A 19,090-nucleotide genomic window follows, 5' to 3' on the forward strand; every position below is an offset into this window, starting at 1 on the left:
GTGTGGGGGGGCTGTGGGGGGGTGTGGGGGGTGGGGGGGTGGTGGTGAGGGGTGCTGTGTGTGGGGTGGGGTTCGTGGGGTGTGTGGGGTGGGGTGATGGGGGGTGCTGTGTGTGGGGTTTGTGAGGTGTGGGGTGTGTGGGGTGCTGTGTGTGATGTGGGGTGTGTGGGGTGGGGTGGTGGTGGTGAGGGGTGCTGTGTGTGGGGTGGGGTTCATGGGGTGTGTGGGGTGGGGTGATGGGGGGTGCCGTGTGTGGGGTTTGTGGGGTGTGGGGTGCTGTGTGTGATGTGGGGTGTGTGGGGTGGAGGGGTGGTGGTGGTGGGGTGCTGTGTGTGGGGTGGGGTTCATGGGGTGTGTGGGGTGGGGTGATGGGGGGGTGCTGTGTGTGGGGTTTGTGGGGTGGGGTGTGTGGGGTGCTGTGTGTGGGGTGGGGTTTGTGGGTGTATGGTGTGGGGTTTGTGGGGCAGTGTAGGTTGGGGTGTGTGGGGTGCTGTGTGTGATGTGGGGTGTGTGGGGTGGATGGTGTGGGGTTTGTGGGGCAGTGTGGGGTGCTGTGTGTGAAGTGGGGTGTCTGGTGTGGGGGGTGTGGGGCAATGTGGGGTGCTGTGTGTGATGTGGGGTTTGTGGGGTGTGTGGTGTGGGGGGTGTGGGGCAGTGTGGGGTGCTGTGTGTGGGGTGCTGTGTGTGATGTGGGGTGTCTGGTGTGGGGGGTGTGGGGCAGTGTGGGGTGCTGTGTGTGGGGTGCTGTGTGTGATGTGGGGTGGATGGTGTGGGGGGTGTGGGGCAGTGTGGGGTGCTGTGTGTGGGGTGCTGTGTGTGATGTGGGGTGTCTGGTGTGGGGGGTGTGGGGCAGTGTGGGGTGCTGTGTGTGATGTGGGGTTTGTGGGGTGTGTGGTGTGGGGGGTGTGGGGCAGTGTGGGGTGCTGTGTGTGGGGTGCTCTGTGTGATGTGGGGTGCAGGGTGTGGGGGGTGTGGGGCAGTGGGTTTAGGTTTAGGCGCCGGTTTGGGGTGGGTGGGGGGTGTGTGGGTTTGTTCTTCCCCCCCCTTTTTCCCCCTTCCCCAGTTGCTAACAGGAATGTCGGTGGCCGGGTTAGCGGCCGGGTGGGGGTCCCCAGGGGACCCCTGTGTCCCCCCCCAGCCCCGCGCCAGCAAGGCTTGAAATGTAAACAGTGAGAGCTGGGGGGGGCTTGGGAGGGAACGGGGGGAATTGGGGGGGAATGGGGGGGCTGAGGGAGGGGGGCTGGAGCCCAAGGTGGCACCTCATTTGTCCCCAGGAAGGCAGAGAGGGTGACGCCGCCGAGGGGGCGAGCAGGGGGGGGGCGGGGGTGGGGGGCACGGGCCCTGCCGCTCTGCTGGCACCCAAAAAGTCTCTGTGAGGTGGGGGGTGTGGGGGGGGGATGAATCCAAAGAGAAGCAGGAGTGGGTGGGCGGCGCGGCCCCTCCGTCACGGCACGGCCGGAGCTCCTAGGAGAGAGACGGGGGGTGAGCAGGGTGGGGGGGTGTGTGGGGCAGCACCCCTCCTGTTGCTGGGGGGGGTTCTGTCACCCTGTTTTGGGGGTGGGGAGGGGGTGAGGGGCCCACCTGGCAGCGCAGGGGCTCAGAAGAGCCCGCAGTCCTTCAGGTTGTTCTTGATGATGACGTCGGTGACGGCGTCGAAGACGAACTGCACGTTCTTGGTGTCGGTGGCGCAGGTGAAGTGGGTGTAGATCTCCTTGGTGTCCTTCCGCTTGTTCAGGTCCTCGAACTTGCTCTGGATGTAGCTGGCTGCCTCGTCGTACTTGTTGGCCCCTGGGGAGGAGGAGATGCTGGGTGCCCCACGCTCACCCAAGGAGCACCCCACGCTCCCCTGAGGACCACCCCATGCCCACACAGGGACCACCCCACACTCACCTGGGGAGCACCCCACGCTCCCCAGAGGACCATCCCACACTTGCCTGGGCACCACCCAACGCTCCCCAGAGGACCACCCCACACTCATCTGGGGACCACCCCATGCTCACCCAGGGACCACCCCATGCTCACCCAGGGAACACCCCATGCCCACCCAGGGACCACCCCACACTTGCCCAGGGACCACCCCATGCCCACACAGGGACCACCCTACATTCACCCAGGGAACACCCCACATCCCCCAAGGACCAACCCACACTCGCCCAGGGACCACCCAACGCTCCCCAGAGGACCACCCCACGCTTGCCTGGGGACCACCCCATGCTCACCCAGGGACCACCCCATACTCACCCAGGGAGCACCCCACATCACCCAGGAACCACCCCACACTCATCTGGGGACCACCCCATGCCCACACAGGGACCACCCCACGCTCCCCAGAGGACCACCCCACACTCACCCAGGGACCACCCCATGCCCACCAGGGACCACCTCACACTTGCCCAGGGACCACCCCACACTCATCTGGAGACCACCCCATGCCCACACAGGGACCACCCTACACTCACCCAGGGAACACCCCACATCCCCCAAGGAGCACCCCACACTCACCGAGGGACCACCCCATGCCCACCCAGGGACCACCCTACACTCCCCCAGGGACCACTCCACGCTCACCCAGGGACCATCCTATGCCCACCCAGGGACCACCCCACACTTGCCCAGGGACCACCCCATGCCCACACAGGGACCACCCTACACTCACCCAGGGAACACCCCACATCCCCCAAGGACCAACCCACACTCCCCAGAGGACCACCCCATACTCACCCGGGGACCACCCCACACTCACCCGGGGACCACCCCATGCCCACACAGGGACCACCCCACGCTCACCCAGGGACCACCCCATACTCACACAGGGACCACCCCACACTCACCTGGGGAGCACCCCACGCTCCCCCAAGGACCACCCTACGCTTGCCTGGGGACCACCCTACGCTCACCCAGGGAGCACCCTATACTCACCCCAGGGAGCACCCCACAGTCATCTGGGGACCACCCCACGCTCACCCGGGGAGCACCCCACGGTCACCTGGGGAGCACCCCACACTCGCCCAGACCCCCTCATCCTCCAGCACTGAGGGGTTCATGGCTCAGGTCCCTACCCCAGAGCCAGGCTGATGCTCCCTGGGCAGAGTGAGCCTCAGCTGAACCTCCCCCAAGACTCCTGCTCCTCGTGTGTGTCCCCCACCCCCAGGACACCCCTACCACCACCGCACCCCGCTTGCTGCCCCACCATCTCCATCCCCAGTAACTCCTGCTGCCTGGCTCTGGTAAGGCACTGCCCACCCCTCCTGCAAGGGGTCTGGGGGCGAGACAGGCCGAGGGACCCCTCCCCAGTACCTGTGTACTCTGGGAAGCAAATGGTCAGGGGGCTGTGCAAGATCTTCTCCTCGAAGAGGTCCTTCTTGTTGAGGAAGAGGATGATGGACGTGTCTGTGAACCACTTGTTGTTGCAGATGCTGTCAAACAGCTTCATGCTCTCATGCATCCGGTTCTGCAGGGACAGACAGCACCCTGAGCAGGGCAGGGACCCCCCCCCAGGGCAGCACCCACCCCACTGCCCCCCACCCCGCTCCTGCTAGGGGTCACCATCCCCCCCACCCCCCATCCCAAGGAGCTCCACCCAGCCCTGACTCACCATCTCCTCGTCCTCAGCCAGCACCAGGTCGTAGGCGCTCAGGGCCACGCAGAAGATGATGGCTGTCACCCCCTCGAAGCAGTGGATCCACTTCTTCCTCTCCGAGCGCTGCCCACCCACGTCGAACATCCTGTGGCAGGGAGGTGCTGTGGCACTGGGTGCCAGCCCCCCAGCCTCACCACCCTTCACCCCCTGTCCCCCTGCCTCAGTTTCCCCAGCCGCCCAGAGCAGGGGCTGCGCCAGGAAAAGGCTCCAGGGTGGGCAGAGCATGGCACCTCTGCTCCAGGGGTGGGGTGGGGGGGGTTGGAGGTGCCAGAAATCTGTGCCAGCACCCGCTGCCCATCCCAGGTGGGGTCTGGGCTTCTTCCCCACCACGAGCGAGGGCAGGACCCGGCCACCTCTCCCAGCCCGCAGCAGCACGATGCTCCCCAGAGCTCCAGGAGCTGCTCTCAGAGACCCGCTCTGCAGGGCTGGGCCAGGGCTGGGAGCAGCCACTGGAGCTGGGCCACATGGCTGTAGGCTCAGTAGGGCCATACAGGAGCTCAGCAGGGCCGTACGGGGCTGTACAAGGGCTCAGCAGGGCTATACAGGGGCTCAGCAGGGCAGTACAGGGCTCAGCCAGGCTGTACAGTGTTGTACAAGGGCTCAGCAGGGCCGTACAGGGCTGTATAAGGGCTCGGCAGGGCCGTATGGGGCTGTACAAGGGCTCAGCAGGGCTATACAGGGGCTCAGTAGGGCCATACAGGGCTGTGCAAGGGCTCAGCAGGGCTATACAGGGGCTCAGCAGGGCCGTACAGGGCTGTACAAGGGCTCAGCAGGGCTGTACAGGGGCTCAGCAGGGCTGTACAGTGCTGTACAAGGGCTCAGCAGGGCCATACGGGGCTGTACAAGGGCTCAGTAGGGCTGTATGGGGCTGTACAAGGGCTCAGCAGGGCTGTATGGGGGCTCAGTAGGGCCGTACGGGGCTGTACAAGGGCCCAGCAGGGCTATACAAGGGCTCAGCAGGGCTGTATAGTGCTGTACAAGGGCTCAGTAGAGCTGTATGGGGACTCAGCAGGGCCGTACAGGGCTGTACAAGGGCCCAGCAGGGCTATACAGGGGCTCAGCAGAGCTATACAGTGCTGTACAAGGGCTCAGCAGGGCTGTACAGTGCTGTACAAGGGCTCAGCAGGGCTATACAGGGGCTCAGCAGGGCTGTACGGGGCTGTGCAAGGGCTCAGTAGGGCTGTATGGGGGCTCAGCAGGGCTATACAAGGGCTCAGCAGGGCCGTCTGGGGCTGTACAAGGGCCCAGCAGGGCCCTACGGGGGCTCAGGGAGGGTCCCAGGGCACCACACACCCCTCCTCCTGCCTCCAGGGCCAAGAGCCCGGGAGCAGCATCCTGCCCCCTTCCAACCTCGGGGCAGGGGCGAGGCTTCCCCCTGGCTGTGCTCCATCCTCTCACCCCACCTCCGAAGCACAACCGAGCCCCGCCAACCCCCCGGGGTGGCACAGGGGTCCCTGTGAGCCCCCCCTCCATGCCTGGGCAGGACCCTAGCAGCTCTTTCCACCAGCAGCGAGGCCTAAATCCCAAGGGATGGGTGCGAGGCCCGGTTCCTTCCCAGGGCTCTGCCTCGGGCAGTGGCTGCGGGACCCCTGCGTGGGGCCTGGCCCGCAGCGGAAGCGGTGTCATGGCGCGGAGAGGCCTTCCCCTTCTCCTGCTGCCAGAGGCTGGATCCGCCCCCGGGCCCAGGCCCGGTTTTGAGGCTGCTCCAGCTATTTTGGTGGCTTCCGCTCGCCGGCCCAGGCAGCGGCTCCACCATGAGCAAAGCTGGTGGGGGGGGAAGTAGGGGGGGCTTGGCACGGGCGCTGGGTGAGCAGGATCCGGCCCCGGGGCTGGGAGGAAGGGAGGGTTATTTTGGGTTTCCATCGGAAAAGGCAGCAGGGAAGGGGTTGGCCATACTTGAAGTGCAGGTCCTTGAAGGTGAAGTGGGTCTCCACGATGCCAGTGGTCTTCACCCTGGTACGCAGCACGTCCTGCTGGGTGGGGATGTAGTCGGCACGGGCTATCCTCTCCAGGTCGTTCAGGTAGCTGGGGAAGGGGGGCAGAAAGACGCTGGGGAAGCTGGCCCGGGGGGTGTGACTCACCCAAAACCCATGGGGCACCCCCACATCGGCAGCTGAGGTCCCCTGCCCCGCAGCCCAGCATCCCCCACCCAGGGTGGGCAGCGCTGAGCACGGGCCAGCAGCCCCCATCAGCACCCCAGGGTACCCCACAGCCCTGCCAGGCTCATGGCATGGGGGGTATGCAGGGCAAGGGGTGCTTCTGCACCCCAGCATCCCCCACCCAAGGTGGGCAGCGCTGAGCAGGGGCCAGCAGCCCCCATCAGCACCCCAGGGTACCCCGCAGCCCTGCCAGGCTCATGTCATGGGGGGTGTGCGGGGCAAGAGGTGCCTCAGCACCCCAGGGTACCCTGCAGCCCTGCCAGGCTCATAGCATGGGGGGTATGCAGGGCAAGGGGTGCCTCTGCACGCCAGCATCCCCCATCCAGGGTGGGCAGCGCTAAGCATGGGCCAGCAGCCCCCATCAGCACCCCAGGGTACCCCTGCAGCACTGCCAGGCTCATGGCATGGGGGGTATGCAGGGCAAGGGGTGCCTCTGCACCCCAGCATCCCCCATCAGCACCCCAGGATACCCCACAGCCCTGCCAGGCTCATGGCATGGGGGGTATGCAGGGCAAGGGGTGCCTCTGCACCCCAGCATCCCCCGCCCAGGGTGGGCAGCACTGGCCACGGGCCAGCAGCCCCCATCAGCACCCCAGGGTACCCCACAGCCCTGCCAGGCCCACGGCATGGGGGGTGTGCAGATGCAAGGGGGCTTGCAGAGGAGCACGGGGGCTGGGCAGGGGTTGCAGCCGGGGTTGGGGGGCTCCCCACCTCCCTCGCCCACCCCCCCTTTCCCTGAGCGTTTGCATGGGGGGGGAAGCAGCAAGAGGAAAGTATTCAGTGCCATGGCAACCGGCCGCAGCGCCAGCGGAAACAATCGATGGCGCGGTGCCATTTATAGTCAGCCAGCACAAAGGGCCGGCATCCTGGGAGGAAGCGGGAGGCGGGCGGCCGGAGGGACCGGGAGCTGCACCGGGAGGCCGCTGCCTGCCCCGAGTTCCCCACCGGGCTGGCAGAGCCCCGCCAGAGCCCGGCTCCCGGTGCCCCAGGCCCAAAACTGCCACAGGGACCCAGTTGGAGGGGTCCTGGGGGTGGGGGGATGGAGGCAGGTTTTAATTTCCCCGGCTCGTGTTGCTTTAATTGGGTTACCGCAAACGGGCTCCTTTAAGCAAATTAGGCTCAGCTAATTAAGGCCTTTGCAACCCCGTAATCTGGTGAAAACCAGATTACAGGTCCCGAGGCCACGGGGATCCCACGGCAGCGCGGCGGCTCCTCAGCTCCCGGGAAAGGCTCCGGGACAACCGGAGCTGCCGGGACCCCGCCACGGGTACGAGGGTGGGGAAAGGGGGGGGGGGGGGACGCCCGTCACCGCGGAGCAGCTCGAAAACAGCCGGAAACACCCGCGGCCTCCGGCTGACAAGAAAACAGGAAACACGGCAGCAGGCCCGCGCGCCACGCCGGCCGCCCTCGGACCTCACGCCCGGCCCCAGGGTGCCGGCGAGCGCCCAGCCCGGCACCCCCAGCACCCCAAGGGGCCGGGGCACGCACCTCATCCCCGGGGTGCTGCAGCACCCCCGTGGACAGCACCATCCCCACGGCACAGATGGGCGCACCGGCACCAGCAGCTCCCCAGGGCTGGGGAAAGGCGGGAGCGGCAGCTTGCGGGCGGCCCCCAAACAACACCTGCCCACCCCGTGTCACGCCACACGCTCCAAAACGCGCCCCTCCCTTCTTGGGGGGGCCCGTCGTGGATGCTCTTGCTCAAAACCACACGTGAGCAGCAGCCAGGCACCCGCCCCAGCCTCCAAACCGGCACCCACAGCCCAGCTTGGCACTGCCAGGGAGCCCCGGTGCCGGCTGGGGCAGAGCGGGCAGGGGGCTGGGGGGTGGGGGGTGGGGGGGTCAGCTGGCAGGCTGGAGGAAGCGAAAGCCGTGGGTGCAGCAGGAGCTCCTCCAGGCCTGGCACTTGCCAGGAGCTTCCCTGCCACCTCTTCCCACCAGCAACCTCAGAGGGACCCGCCGGTGCCAGCGGCACACAGCGGGCACTGCGCAGCCCCTGGGACAGCGGCGGGGCCCAGGGGTGCCCCAATCCCCAGCAGGGCCAGCACTGGGGGGCTAATGTCAGGCTCAGGCCCAGCCTTCCCACAGACCAGGCTGAGAGGAAAGAAGAGTTGTGAGCGCCTCCTGCTCATCCCACCATGGCCCTGGGACTTTCTGCAGGGCTTTTTCTTTGCCTGTGCAGCCCACAAAGGGCCATGAGGATGGGGGACCCCCTTAGATGTGCTCAAAACGGGGGTGGCATCTCAGGGAGGCCAGCAGAGACTGTTCCCCAGGGAAAGGCTGCAGGTGCTGGAGCAGGGGGGGCGATGCCCAGGGGATACAGCACCCCCCACCAGAGGAGGAAACGGCTTTCGAAACATCCGCCTTCCCAGTTCTGCTCCGGCCCCAGCGCCGGGCGGGAAGTGGCAGCACCAGCCCCGAGGCGCTCAGCGATGGGGAACAGCGGCCCGGGGAAGGGGGAGGAGGGGGGGGTGTTGGTTGCTCAATAAAAGCGGGGTGCCTGCAGGACCCAGCGGCTGGGGGGGGAGCGGGGGTACTCACTAGGCAGCCGAGTCATTCAGCTGGTACTCTCGGGAGCGGTTGAAACAGGCCTGGACCCCGTTGTCAGCCCAGAGCCTGCGGATGACGTTGGCCAGGTCCTCGGGCAGGATGCCCTGCTCCTCGGCGGTGCAGGAGAGCGCGAACAGCTGCCGAGCGTCATCCTGCGGGGACCAGCGGGGCGCAGGCGTCGGCACGGGGTGTCCCAGCTCCCTCTACCCCACAGGGACCACGTGACGGTGGGGACGGAGCTCCGGTTGTGGGTAGGGATGAGCCCCATGGGACCCCCCCCCAGCCCTGCCCCCAGACGGGGCTGTGTGGGGCAGGGCATCCATGGGTTACAATTTGGGTGTCCCGTCCCCACCCCAGCACCATGGCCAGGAGGCTGCAGCCAGCCAGGGAGCCACAGGGAGTGGGCAGGGCCACCCTTCATCCCAGCCCAGCTTTGGGCAGGTCTGCTATTGCCCCCACCCCCACCCCCAGCCCAGGACCCCCCCCAAGCCCTGCCAGGCCATCGGGAGCGGGAGGACACCCACCGCTCTGGAGGAGTCTCCGAAGTCAATCTGCAGGTTCCCCATCGCCTTGATGATGGCCATGATGGACTGGATGGTGTTGCTGTAGACCACAGCTTTGTACTGCCGGCACTCCTCCTCTGAGTAGCCATCCTCATGGATGATCCTGGGTCAGGGGAGAGACACGGGGGGCAAGATCAGTCCGTGGCGGGGCACCCTGGGGTGCTGCTCCCCCACCCGTGCTCCGTGACAACGCTGATGGGAGCTTCCCCCAGCCCCTGGCAGTTTGGGAACCCGCGGTCTGCGCGGCGCTGCCGCCTGGACCACTCACTTCATCTGTTTGACGATGGTGCTCTTCCCAGACTCGCCAGCTCCTGGGGAGAAACGAGAAGGGGGAACAAGGAGTGAGGTGCTGCCCAAAAGCGAGGCCCACACCCCTGTGGGACTCCCCCCATGGCAGCGAGGGAGCGCGGCACGCGCCTCGGCCTCAGTAAGAGCTCCCAGCATCCTCCAGAGCAGATGCTTGGATGGGCACTGCGAATGCCAGGGACAAGGAAGGGGAAGGGGAACCCAGGAGGGACCTTGCAGTAGCTCACAAGGGGCAGAAGCAGCACCTGCTCTGGGCCAGGCAAACGGCACCAGTGCTCCGACACTGGCACCGCCGCCCCGGCACACTGCAGCCCAGAGGAGTGGCACCCCAGCTTTGGCTGAGCTCTGCAGCGGGGAGCCCCCAGTGACCAGGAGCAAAGCCCTGCCTGGCACCCAGCTCCAGGCAGAGAGCCTGAACCTGGCTGCTGCCTCCCGCATCCCAAATCTGGGATCATGCTGGGGGATGGTGCAGCATCAGCCCTGCCTGTGGCTGGAGCTGGCAGCAGCCAGGACCTGGAGATGCTCGTGCCGCTGGGCAGGGGCACGGGCACCCACAGCCACCCCTCTGGGGAACTCGGGAAGAAGCTGCTCCCTCTGCCTCTGCTCGAGTGGCTGCCGGCTAGACCAGCCGCCCCCGGGATGCTTCCTGGGGTGCCAGGCCCTGCACCCCAGCTGGGCTGCGGAGGCAGCTGCCAGCCAGCAAAGCCGACAGCTTTTGGGGCCAGTTTATGCTTCAGCATCCACCCATGGGATGCCCAGGGATCTGAGGGGGCAGCTGGGGTGCCGAAGGCTCCCCACCACCAGCCTGTCCCCATGGGATGGGTCCTCTGCAAAGGTGACGCACACAGGGCCCAGGCTCGGGCGGGAGGATGGGGAGATGTCATCCCTGCTGCCAGAAAGGGGAAGCTGGAAGGGGAAGCTGCAAGGGACAGAGCGTGTTCCTCGTCCCCTCCCCACGCAGGGAGTGCCGCCCCGATGAATGAGCACCCGCCTCGCCCTGGGTCCCACAGATCGGGACCAGAGCGGTCCCTGCTTCCCACTGCCAATCCCAGGGGATCCCCCAGTGCCCAGCCAGTCCCTGTGCCCCGTTTGGGGGTCCCTCTGCTGCTGCCCCAGCGCCGGGGCCCTGAGCAGGCTGGGGCAGGGCTGTGCTGGGGCAGCCGCAGGGACGGAGATGGTGGAGGAGGCAACATTAAAAAGGGTAAAAAAAGAGATTATGCTAAAATTATCCTGGAAAACCAGAGCCCATCCTGCCAGCTGAGAAACAGCGGCGCGGAGAGAGCGCCGTCCGCCCGCCGGCATCACGGTGGGGACTGCATGGGGCACAGAGCACCCCAAAGTTGGGGCCATGCTGGGGCTACACAGACCCTGCCACGACCCCCCAACTCCAGGCTGTATGTGCCAAGGGAGCGTTCAGTACAGCCAGGCTCTCCCCTGGTGCTGCCGACCCAACCTCCCCCAGCGTCCCAGGGATGCTGACGCGGCAGCCGGCCGTGCCGGGCCGGCGTTCGTGGTCAGTGCTGGCAACTCCTGCCCAGAGCCAGGAGCAGGGAGGGGAAGAGACTCAGCTGATCCCTTCATTTTTTCCACTAAACCTCTCTGATTTCTGGCACTACCACCCTGTACCGCCACGCTCGGCTGCTGACAGCTGCCTTCACGGTCCCCAGTGGGCGCACAGGCAGGGAAACTAAGGCATGCCACAGGAGAGAACCCTCTAACTGGCATCCCTGGGGCGAGGTGCCAGCCAGCCCACCCCCCCCCAGCCTCCTGCTCTGCCTGACATCTGCTCCCTGCCCGGAGGAAACAGCCCTCCCGGGATGTCCTGCCCGCTGGGGACCGGGCGGCACGGCACTCGCCAGCACCGGCCATTTCCCTTGCCCCGCAGAAGGCAGCCCTGCCATGGCACCCCCGGTTCCACGCAGCACCTCAGGGATGCAGAAATTCAGGCCTGAGTTAATAAGACCCCCCCAAACACACCCCCACACACACACACATCCACCCCAGTTTCCCTTTCCAAGTCACTGCCTTCACCTAACCAAGGGGAGTCTGTCTGCATCCCCCCCGCCACGCCACCCCCAGCACCGGTGTACCCCTCACAACCAAGGGCTGGGAGACTCTCACCAGTCCCTCTGGGGGCAGCAGGGCCAAGGGGAAGGGCTTCCAATCCCAGGAAAACCCTGGCCACCCTCCATTCAGCCCCCAAACAATCCCCAGGCACTGCGCCAGCTCCCGCTCTCCGGCCCAAACCGGGGGGGGCTTCACATCCTCCGGAGCCCCGGCACCGGACAGGCATTGTCAGGGGGTGGATGGACGCACGGACACAAGATGGGGAGAAGCTCCCATTGTGGGCTGACCCCCTGGCTGGGCTTCCCCCAGCCCTGCCAGCTCGCTGATGGCCCTTCCAGCCCACGGTACAGGGCAGTGCCCATTCCCAGGGGAGCACCCATTCCCAGGGCACTGCTCATTCCCAGGGGAGCACCCATTCCCAGGGCAGTGCCCATTCCCAGGGCAGTGCTGCTTCTCCCCTCCCCCTTTTTTTTTTTGGATAAAAAATAGTCTTCCAAAGCTGAGAAGCAGCCTCCTGGCTCTGGAACGCGCCGGGAACCCACCGGCAAGAAAGGGATTGAGCGGAGGGGTGCTCGGCAGCCCGTGATTTACCCTGCTCTCCAGCCAGCACACGTTCCATCCCAGACCCACAATATGTTTCTCTCCAGCATGTATTGAATTCCATACATTCATGAAGCCAGCCACAGGTTTTGGGGTCCACCTCACCCCCCACATTGCCAGGAGGGGATTTTCCATCCCGCCACACGGCGCTGTGCTGGTTCCAATATCCAGGCACGGATGGAAGTGATGCAGAGCTGGAAAATATTCCTTATTGCAGGGTGGGAGCTGGGATTTAAGCAGTCAGCAGGTCGGGGCCATCCCCATCCCTGCAGCTCCATCCTCGCCCACCACACCAGCAAGTCCTCCTGACCCAGGGAACAGCAGCTGTTGATTTACAGAGGGGTGCTCCTGCCAGCCAAACCTGCCAGCCCCGCTCCCCACAGGGGCAGGAGGGTGGCTGGACAGAGGGACGGCTGCAGAGCGTACCCCCTCCAGCACCCACGGGGTCCCGGCCACCAAAGAGGACTTGGAGAGGTGAGTACCAAAGGCAGAGTCCCCCAAAGACCCAGCACAAACCCAACACAGAGAGATCCCCTCAGCATCCTCCTTCCTCCCAAGGAGAGATGGAAAATCGCTGTGGAAACACTCACACTGCTTTACAACCCCTCAGCGGCACAGGGCCCTCCCAGGGGCCATCCCACTGGGATCTGGGGCTGGCTGCTTCCCAGGACCCCGTCCATCGGCAGCCAGCGGGGTGCTGTGTCCTGGGCAGGACCCTCCAAAACCTGAGGGGAACCAGGGAGGTGCAGACCCCCCCACACCCCATCCAAGGCAGCTGACAGAGACGTTAAAAACCCCACAAAAATGAAGGGCTTGGGGCACGCTGAGGGGTGGGCTGGGGTTGGGGATGGGGATGCTTCCCTGGGGAGGGAAGGCAGCAAACACACCCCTGGTGTGACCCCCTCATCCCTCCCCCCGAACAGGAGCCGTTGGCGTTGGCAACCTGGACAAAACTATCCTTGTGCCTTGGGGTTGGTTTTTTCCAGGAATCCCGGAACTTTGGCGCTCTGATCCTGCCCCTGCCGCAGCTGGAGCGGTCCCTCTCTCCCCAGCAGCCTCCCCCCTTTGCCCTCACCCTCCATGCTGGCTCAGGAGGGTCCCCCCACTACACTCGGTGGCCGTGCCAAGCCGCCCGCTCCTCCCAGAGCCCTCGGGGCCCACCAGCAGCTGTTTGGAGGTTCAGCCCTAGAAAATAGAGCTCCTCAAGACCACCCCCACAATGCTCCCCCCTCCCCGCCCCCAACCAGCCCCTCCAGGATGCTGCCATGTCCCCTGTACCCCTGCCCAAACACCTGGAGCGTCGTGTCCCTGCGCCGGCTGCCATCGTCTCCCCCGTCCCGCCCTGACACCAGCACCCAGCTCCCCCCACACTGGGTTTTCCAGCGCTGGGGATGGAGAATTACTCAGCGGCCCCCAGCTCCGGTGATTCAGCCGGCCTCCGGCCCGGAAACCCAACGCTCCGGCCCAGAGCAGGAAACCCCACGGCCGTGGCGAGGCCAGGCCGGCACCGGCTGCGGCAGGGCCGCCCGGGCACGCCGCCATCCCCAGCCGGTGCCCGCTGGCCCGGCCAGTGGGGGACAGGGAGGGTGATGGGGGCTCCTTGGGAGTGCTCAGCCCGCGGCCTTCGGTAGCGACCACCCCCTGTGCAGGCGTGTGACCCCCTGTACTGCAACACCCGTGTGCACAGGGAACACACGCTGAGTCCCACAGGTACAGAGTGTGTTCCCAAGGTGTAGGTTGTGTTTCAACCTGGGCAGAGCCTCGGCGCCTGTCTGGGAGCAGGGTGGCTGCCTGCACCCCAGCCAGCACCGGTGACCCGGGACAGGGTACCACAGCTCCATCCCCATGTCCCATCCCAGCGCTGGCTGCCAGCTCCGGAGGGGCTGGATGCAGGTTCCCCCCAGATCTAACAGCGCCGAGCTCTTCCCTGCGGCCCCCTCCCTCCACAACATGTCCCAGTCCATGGCCCCCAAACACCACTGGGGCCTCACCAGCATCCCCATCAAAGCGGGGACCCCGTCCTCTCCCATAGCCCCAGGCTGGGGCAGGGGGTAGGATGAAGCAAGGCCCCAGGACGGGGCCACGCGCAGCACACCCGGCCGCTCGCACGCGAAGCTGGGGTAGTGCCGGGGCAACGCGGCCTCCGAAAGTTGCAGCTGGTCCCTCCCTTCCTCTATTTTTATGCAAGCCTCAAAGCCAAAAAAAAAAGCACAATAGGAACCACTCAGCCCAGCCCAGCACCCAGGAGGCACCTCGGACCGACACCGGAGCAGCCCGGGCTGGGTGGGGTGCAAGGGGAGCATCCTCTCCCTGGGGGCTGCACCTTCCCCCCCCAAAACACCTTCCCCAAGCACCCAGGAAATCCTTTCCCCTGACTAATCCTCTGTGGGAAGATGAGGAGGTAGGGACTGACCTGCATCCCTCTGGAGCATCCCAACACTCTCCCCTCGCCTGCCATGGCGGCAGAGAGGCCGAAGCGGGCCCATGGCCTCACACGGGGCACGGCACCGAGCCGGGGCAGCTTCCCGCTCAGCCCCAAACCATCCATGGTGCCCAGCAGGGTCCTGTGCCCCCCACCCATCGCTGCACACCCCCGGTCCTGCCCGGCTCCAAGCCTCAGCTGCGGGACGGCACGAGGCACTGCCAAAACCACACGGGGCTTGGAAGAGGCATCTCCGTGCCGCGGGCCGATGCGGCACAGAGGGTGACACCATCTTCCTCCCTAATAATTTTCCTCTGACCACGGCGGGGGGGAAGAAATGAAGCTGTGGAAAGCGGGGACGTGGCATCCCCCAGCACCATGTCCCCACCTGGAGCGGTTCCTGCAGAGGGGGGATGTCACAAGCCAGCCCCCCCTCCCCAGCTGCTCCCTGCCAGCTCAGGAGGCTTTTCTGGCTGTGGCTGGGCTGAGCAGTGGGCAGTGCTGCCCCTGGGCTCTGGTGCTATTTACACCTGAACAGCTGTGAGGGGGGAAAATCAACCAAAACCAAAACATTAAAAAAAAGAGGATTGTTTTTTTTTTAAACAGAAGAGCCATTTCGACCTATTTTTGGCTTTAGAAACCAGCTGAGATCAGAAAAAGCCAGGCCAACAGAAGGGAGCAGGGCCGCCCTCCTCCCGGCACAGAGTGGGACATGGGGACAGGACAGTGTCCAGGCAACAGGCCCACAGCCGCCTCGCCGTGCCCCCAACCTGGGCACCCTGAGCTAACGGTGTGGGGCACGATGCTGCCCATGCCAGCCAGCCCCCAGCAGCCCCCTAGACCCTGCGGAAATGATGCACCAACCCCCCCAGCACCCCCATTTCTCATTGGGTAAGGGGGCTCAAGCCGGCAGCGAGGCCCCAGAGCGGGAGCAGCTCATGGAGAAGGGGTGAGCACGTGTTTCCCCAGCAGCCTGCAAACCCCGTGGGGGTTTCGGTCTGCCCGCGCCCTCCCCGGAAACAAGCCGGGGTGAGCTTGCACAACTGGCAACCCCCCAGCTCCCCGGGGCGCAGATCCCCACCTAGCACCCCAGGAGGGGCCCACGCCACCGGCGCAGCTCCCATCAGGGCCCAACTAAAATGGAAACGACCCCCCCCCCCCAAAAGCGCTCCGTTAAACGGGCGTTGCACGGCCAGAGCTCGGTGTGTTTCTCAAGGCAGGGGTTGAGCAAATAATAAAGGGCTGCCGGATTTCGGCGTGACTTCCTGCTGCCGCCGGCTTCCTCTGCTGACGGCGACGAGACATTTTCTGCCAGCGCTTCCCCGGCAGGCAGCAGCCGGGGATTTCTCACCCCATCCCGAGTCCCACCGCGCCGTGGGACCCCCCCACCCCCACCCCCCCACCGCGCTCCCCAGGCTGCGCCAAGAGCCAGGCAGGCTCTCCATGGGAATTTGGGGAAAGGGAATGAAAAAACCCCAAGCGGGAGTTATTAGTGGGGAGGGGGGGGGGGAAGAAAATACCGAATTAAAATAACTAAGCGGCTGCCTCGCCCGCAGGCGCAGGGCAGGGCCGTGAACGCCCACAGGAGCATCGCCGGGGCGCTTTGAACCCGTTATCGGTTTGGAAATCGGGTATCCGTGAGGCAGAGCGCCTGTGGGCTGCGCTGGGCCTGGCCTGCTCTGCGGGCGGGTGGGGGGCAGAGAGGCCACCGGAGCCCCCCTACTCCCCACCGGCACAGGGAGGGCCAAGGCGAGATGGTGGGCTCAGGCTCGGGCTCGGGCCCGTTCCGGTGCCGGGACAGTGGGTGCCCGTTGCCTCCACCTTGGCCGGCCCAGAGCAGGTGGAGGGGAGCCCATGGCTGGGCACAGCTGGGCAGCCAGTGGTGCCGGGGAGGCAGGATGGGGTGCCCAGGCTCGTGGGGCTTTGCTGGGGAAGGGGGTGGAGTAGCCAGGAAGGGGGGGATGCCCCCAGGGATGTGCCCGGCCTAGATGGCACCGTGGTGGGGTGGGGCTGGCCCCCCACTTCTGGGAGGACCGAACCCCCAGAGCCTGGGATGGGGCTGGCTCCCTGCTTCTGGGGGACACCCGGGGTTGCTGTAGGGGCTGGCAGCCCACTCAGTGTGGGGGGGGACACCCCAAAGCCTGCAGCAGGGCCGGTGCCCTGCTCCCTGGTGGGACCCCTGGAGCCTGGCATCCCGCTCTGGGTGGGATCCCCAAGGGCCAGCGCAGGACCCCCGGAGCGCTCCAGGGAGACAGATCCCCGAGGCCTGCTGCGGGTCGGCACCCCGGGGCGAACTGGGAAGCTGGGGTGCAGGGCAGGCACCCCGCTCCTGGGGAGACCCCCGGGCCCGAGCCGAGCACGACACCCCTGCGGGGGGGGATGCGGGGGGGGGGCGGGACCCCGAGGCCGGGGCCAGGCCCAGCATCCCGCAGCCAGGGGATCCCCGGGGCGGGGCCAGGCCCCCGCGGGCCACTTCCCGGGGTCGCTGCGGGGCAGCGCAGGGCGGGGGCGCGGGGGGCGTCCCGGGGGAGGGGTGGGGGTGGTGGGAGGCGTGACGGGGCCCGGGGCGGATGGGGTGGAGGTGGTGGGAGGGGGGGTGGGGGGGGGTTGTTCCTGGGGGGTCTCACCCAGCAGCAGCAGCTTCACCTCCCGCGCCGCCTTCTCGCCGTCCTCCCGCAGGTTCTTGTCGATCATCCGGGAGCGCTCGGCAGCCGCCTTGTCCTCGGCGCTCACGGTGCAGCCCATGGCGGCGGCGGCGGCGGCGGCGGCGGCTGCTGCGCGGCCGCGGCTCTGCCCTGCCCGGCCCGCCCCGCCCGTACCGCCCTGCGCCGGGGGCCGGGGCCGGGGCGGGGCGGGAAGAGGCGGGGCCGGGGCGCGCCGGGCCCCCGCGCGGCGGCTGCCGGTACCGGCCGCGGCGCTTCCCGGGACGGGCTCCGGGGAGCGTCGGGGCGGGTGGATGCTGCTCCTCATCCACCCGGTGCGGCGGGACTCGGGGAGCCGTGCGCGCTGCGCTGCCGCGGGAGGATGCTCCTCGGCCGGGGACCGGGCGGGACGGGCAGGGGGTACCCACCCCCCGGAGCTCCCATCCCCCCCGCAGCTCCCAAGGAGGCTCCCCTGGGAACCGGACCCCCCGCACAGCCCGAGGGAGGCTCCCGGCTGTGCCCCGCGGGGCTGGCCCGTGCCCAGGAGGAGCCGCCCCCGCTCCGCGCCGGCCCCCGGCGGAGCTCCGCAGCCCATCCCCAAACCGGCACCCACCGCGCGGGGCGGGGGCAGCGAGGGGGGCTCTGGCCCAGACGCCGCCGTGCCGGGGGAGGGGGTAGCGGAGGGAGCGGGGCCGCCCCCGTGGGCGCTCCGCTGACCAGCCGGCGCTGTGCCCGGCGGGACTAAAGCCGAGGGGGGGGGGGGGGAAGAACGGGGGGTTCGGGGGCTGCCCCGCTCCGCCCCTTGCCGCCGGGCAGCGCGGGGCCGCCCCGGGGGTGCCGGCGGGGCGCTCGGGAGCCCCGCGGCCGCGGACGGGGCCGGCCCGGCCGCCCTGCCGCGGGGCCCGGGGCCGGCGGCGCTCGGGGCGGGGCGCGGAGCACAGCGCCCCCTGGCGGCCGCCGAGCGCCGCCCGGGTCCCGCCAGCCCTGCGCGCGGCCCTGTCCGTGTGTCTGTCCCTGTGTCCGTGTGTCTGTCCCTGTGTCTGTCCCTGTGTCTGTCTGTCTGTCTGTCCGTGTGTCTGTGTGTCTGTCTGTCCCCGTGTCTGTCCATGTGTCTGTCCGTCTGTCCCTGTGTCTGTCCCTGTGTCTGTCTGTCCGTGTGTCTGTCTGTGTGTCTGTGTGTCTGTCTGTCCCCATGTCTGTCTGTGTGTCTGTCTGTCCCCGTGTCTGTCTATGTGTCTGTGTGTCTGTCCCTGTGTCCCCGTGTCTGTCCGTGTCCGTGTGCCTGTCCGTGTGTCTGTCCGTGTGTCCCCCTGTCTTTCCGTCTGTCCGTGTGTCCCCGTGTCTGTCTGTGTGTCCATGTGTCTGTCCGTGTGTCTGTCCTTGTCTGTCCCTGTGTGTGTCTGTGTGTCTGTCCATGTGTTCCCGTGTCTGTCCCCATGTCTGTCTGTCTGTCTGTGTGTCTGTCTGTGTCTGTGTGTCTATCTGTCCATGTGTCTGTGTGTGTGTCCCCCTGCCTGTCCGTCTGTCCATGTGTCCCCGTGTCTGTCTGTCGGTGTCTGTCCCCGTGTCTGTCCCTGTGTCCCCGTGTCTGTCCATGTGTCCCTGTCCATGTGTCTCCATGTCCGTCCATCAATCCATGTGCCCATGTCCTTCCATGTGCCTGGGTCCATCCCTGTGTCCCCGTGTCCATCCATCCCTGTGTCCCTGTGCGTCCGTCTGTCTGTGCGTGTGTGCACTGACCCTGTCAGCCCGTGTCTGTCCGTGTGTGCCTGTGTCCATCTGTGTGTCCGTTTGTCCCTATCTGTCCGCACGTCCCCATGTCCATCCCTGTGTCCCTGTGTCTGTACACACATGTGCACCGACCCTGTAAGCCCGTGTCTGTCCGTGTGTCCCCATGTCTGTCCGTGTGTCCCCGTGTCTGTCCGTACTCATGTGTGCACTGACCCATGTCCCTCCGTGTGTCCCTGTGTCTGTCTGTACACACATGTGCGGTGACCCCATGTGCCTGTATCTGTCCGTGTGTCCCCGTGTCTGTCTGTCCGTGTGTCCCTGTGTCTGTGCACGCGTGGGCACTGACCCTGCGAGTCCGTGTCTGTCTGTATCCCCCCGTGTCTGTCCGTGTGTCTGTCCGTGTGTCCCCA

General features: G+C 66.8%; 1 protein-coding gene across 1 annotated transcript; it reads right to left on the reverse strand.

The window, feature by feature from the left end:
• Positions 1-1,338: 1,338 nt before the first annotated feature.
• Positions 1,339-17,073, reverse strand: GNAI2 (G protein subunit alpha i2). The gene is made up of 9 exons (XM_084269796.1): positions 16,935-17,073; positions 9,181-9,223; positions 8,874-9,015; positions 8,341-8,501; positions 5,537-5,665; positions 3,596-3,725; positions 3,298-3,451; positions 1,582-1,788; positions 1,339-1,464 (listed from the first exon to the last, which is right to left on the reverse strand). The coding sequence occupies exons 1-8, from the start codon at positions 17,050-17,052 to the stop codon at positions 1,598-1,600; spliced, it is 1,068 nt and encodes a 355-aa protein (XP_084125922.1). The 5' UTR covers positions 17,053-17,073; the 3' UTR covers positions 1,339-1,464; positions 1,582-1,597.
• Positions 17,074-19,090: the final 2,017 nt, after the last annotated feature.

Source organism: Gallinula chloropus (assembly GCF_964237585.1).
Source record: "Gallinula chloropus genome assembly, chromosome: 12".
NCBI lineage: Eukaryota > Metazoa > Chordata > Aves > Gruiformes > Rallidae > Gallinula > Gallinula chloropus.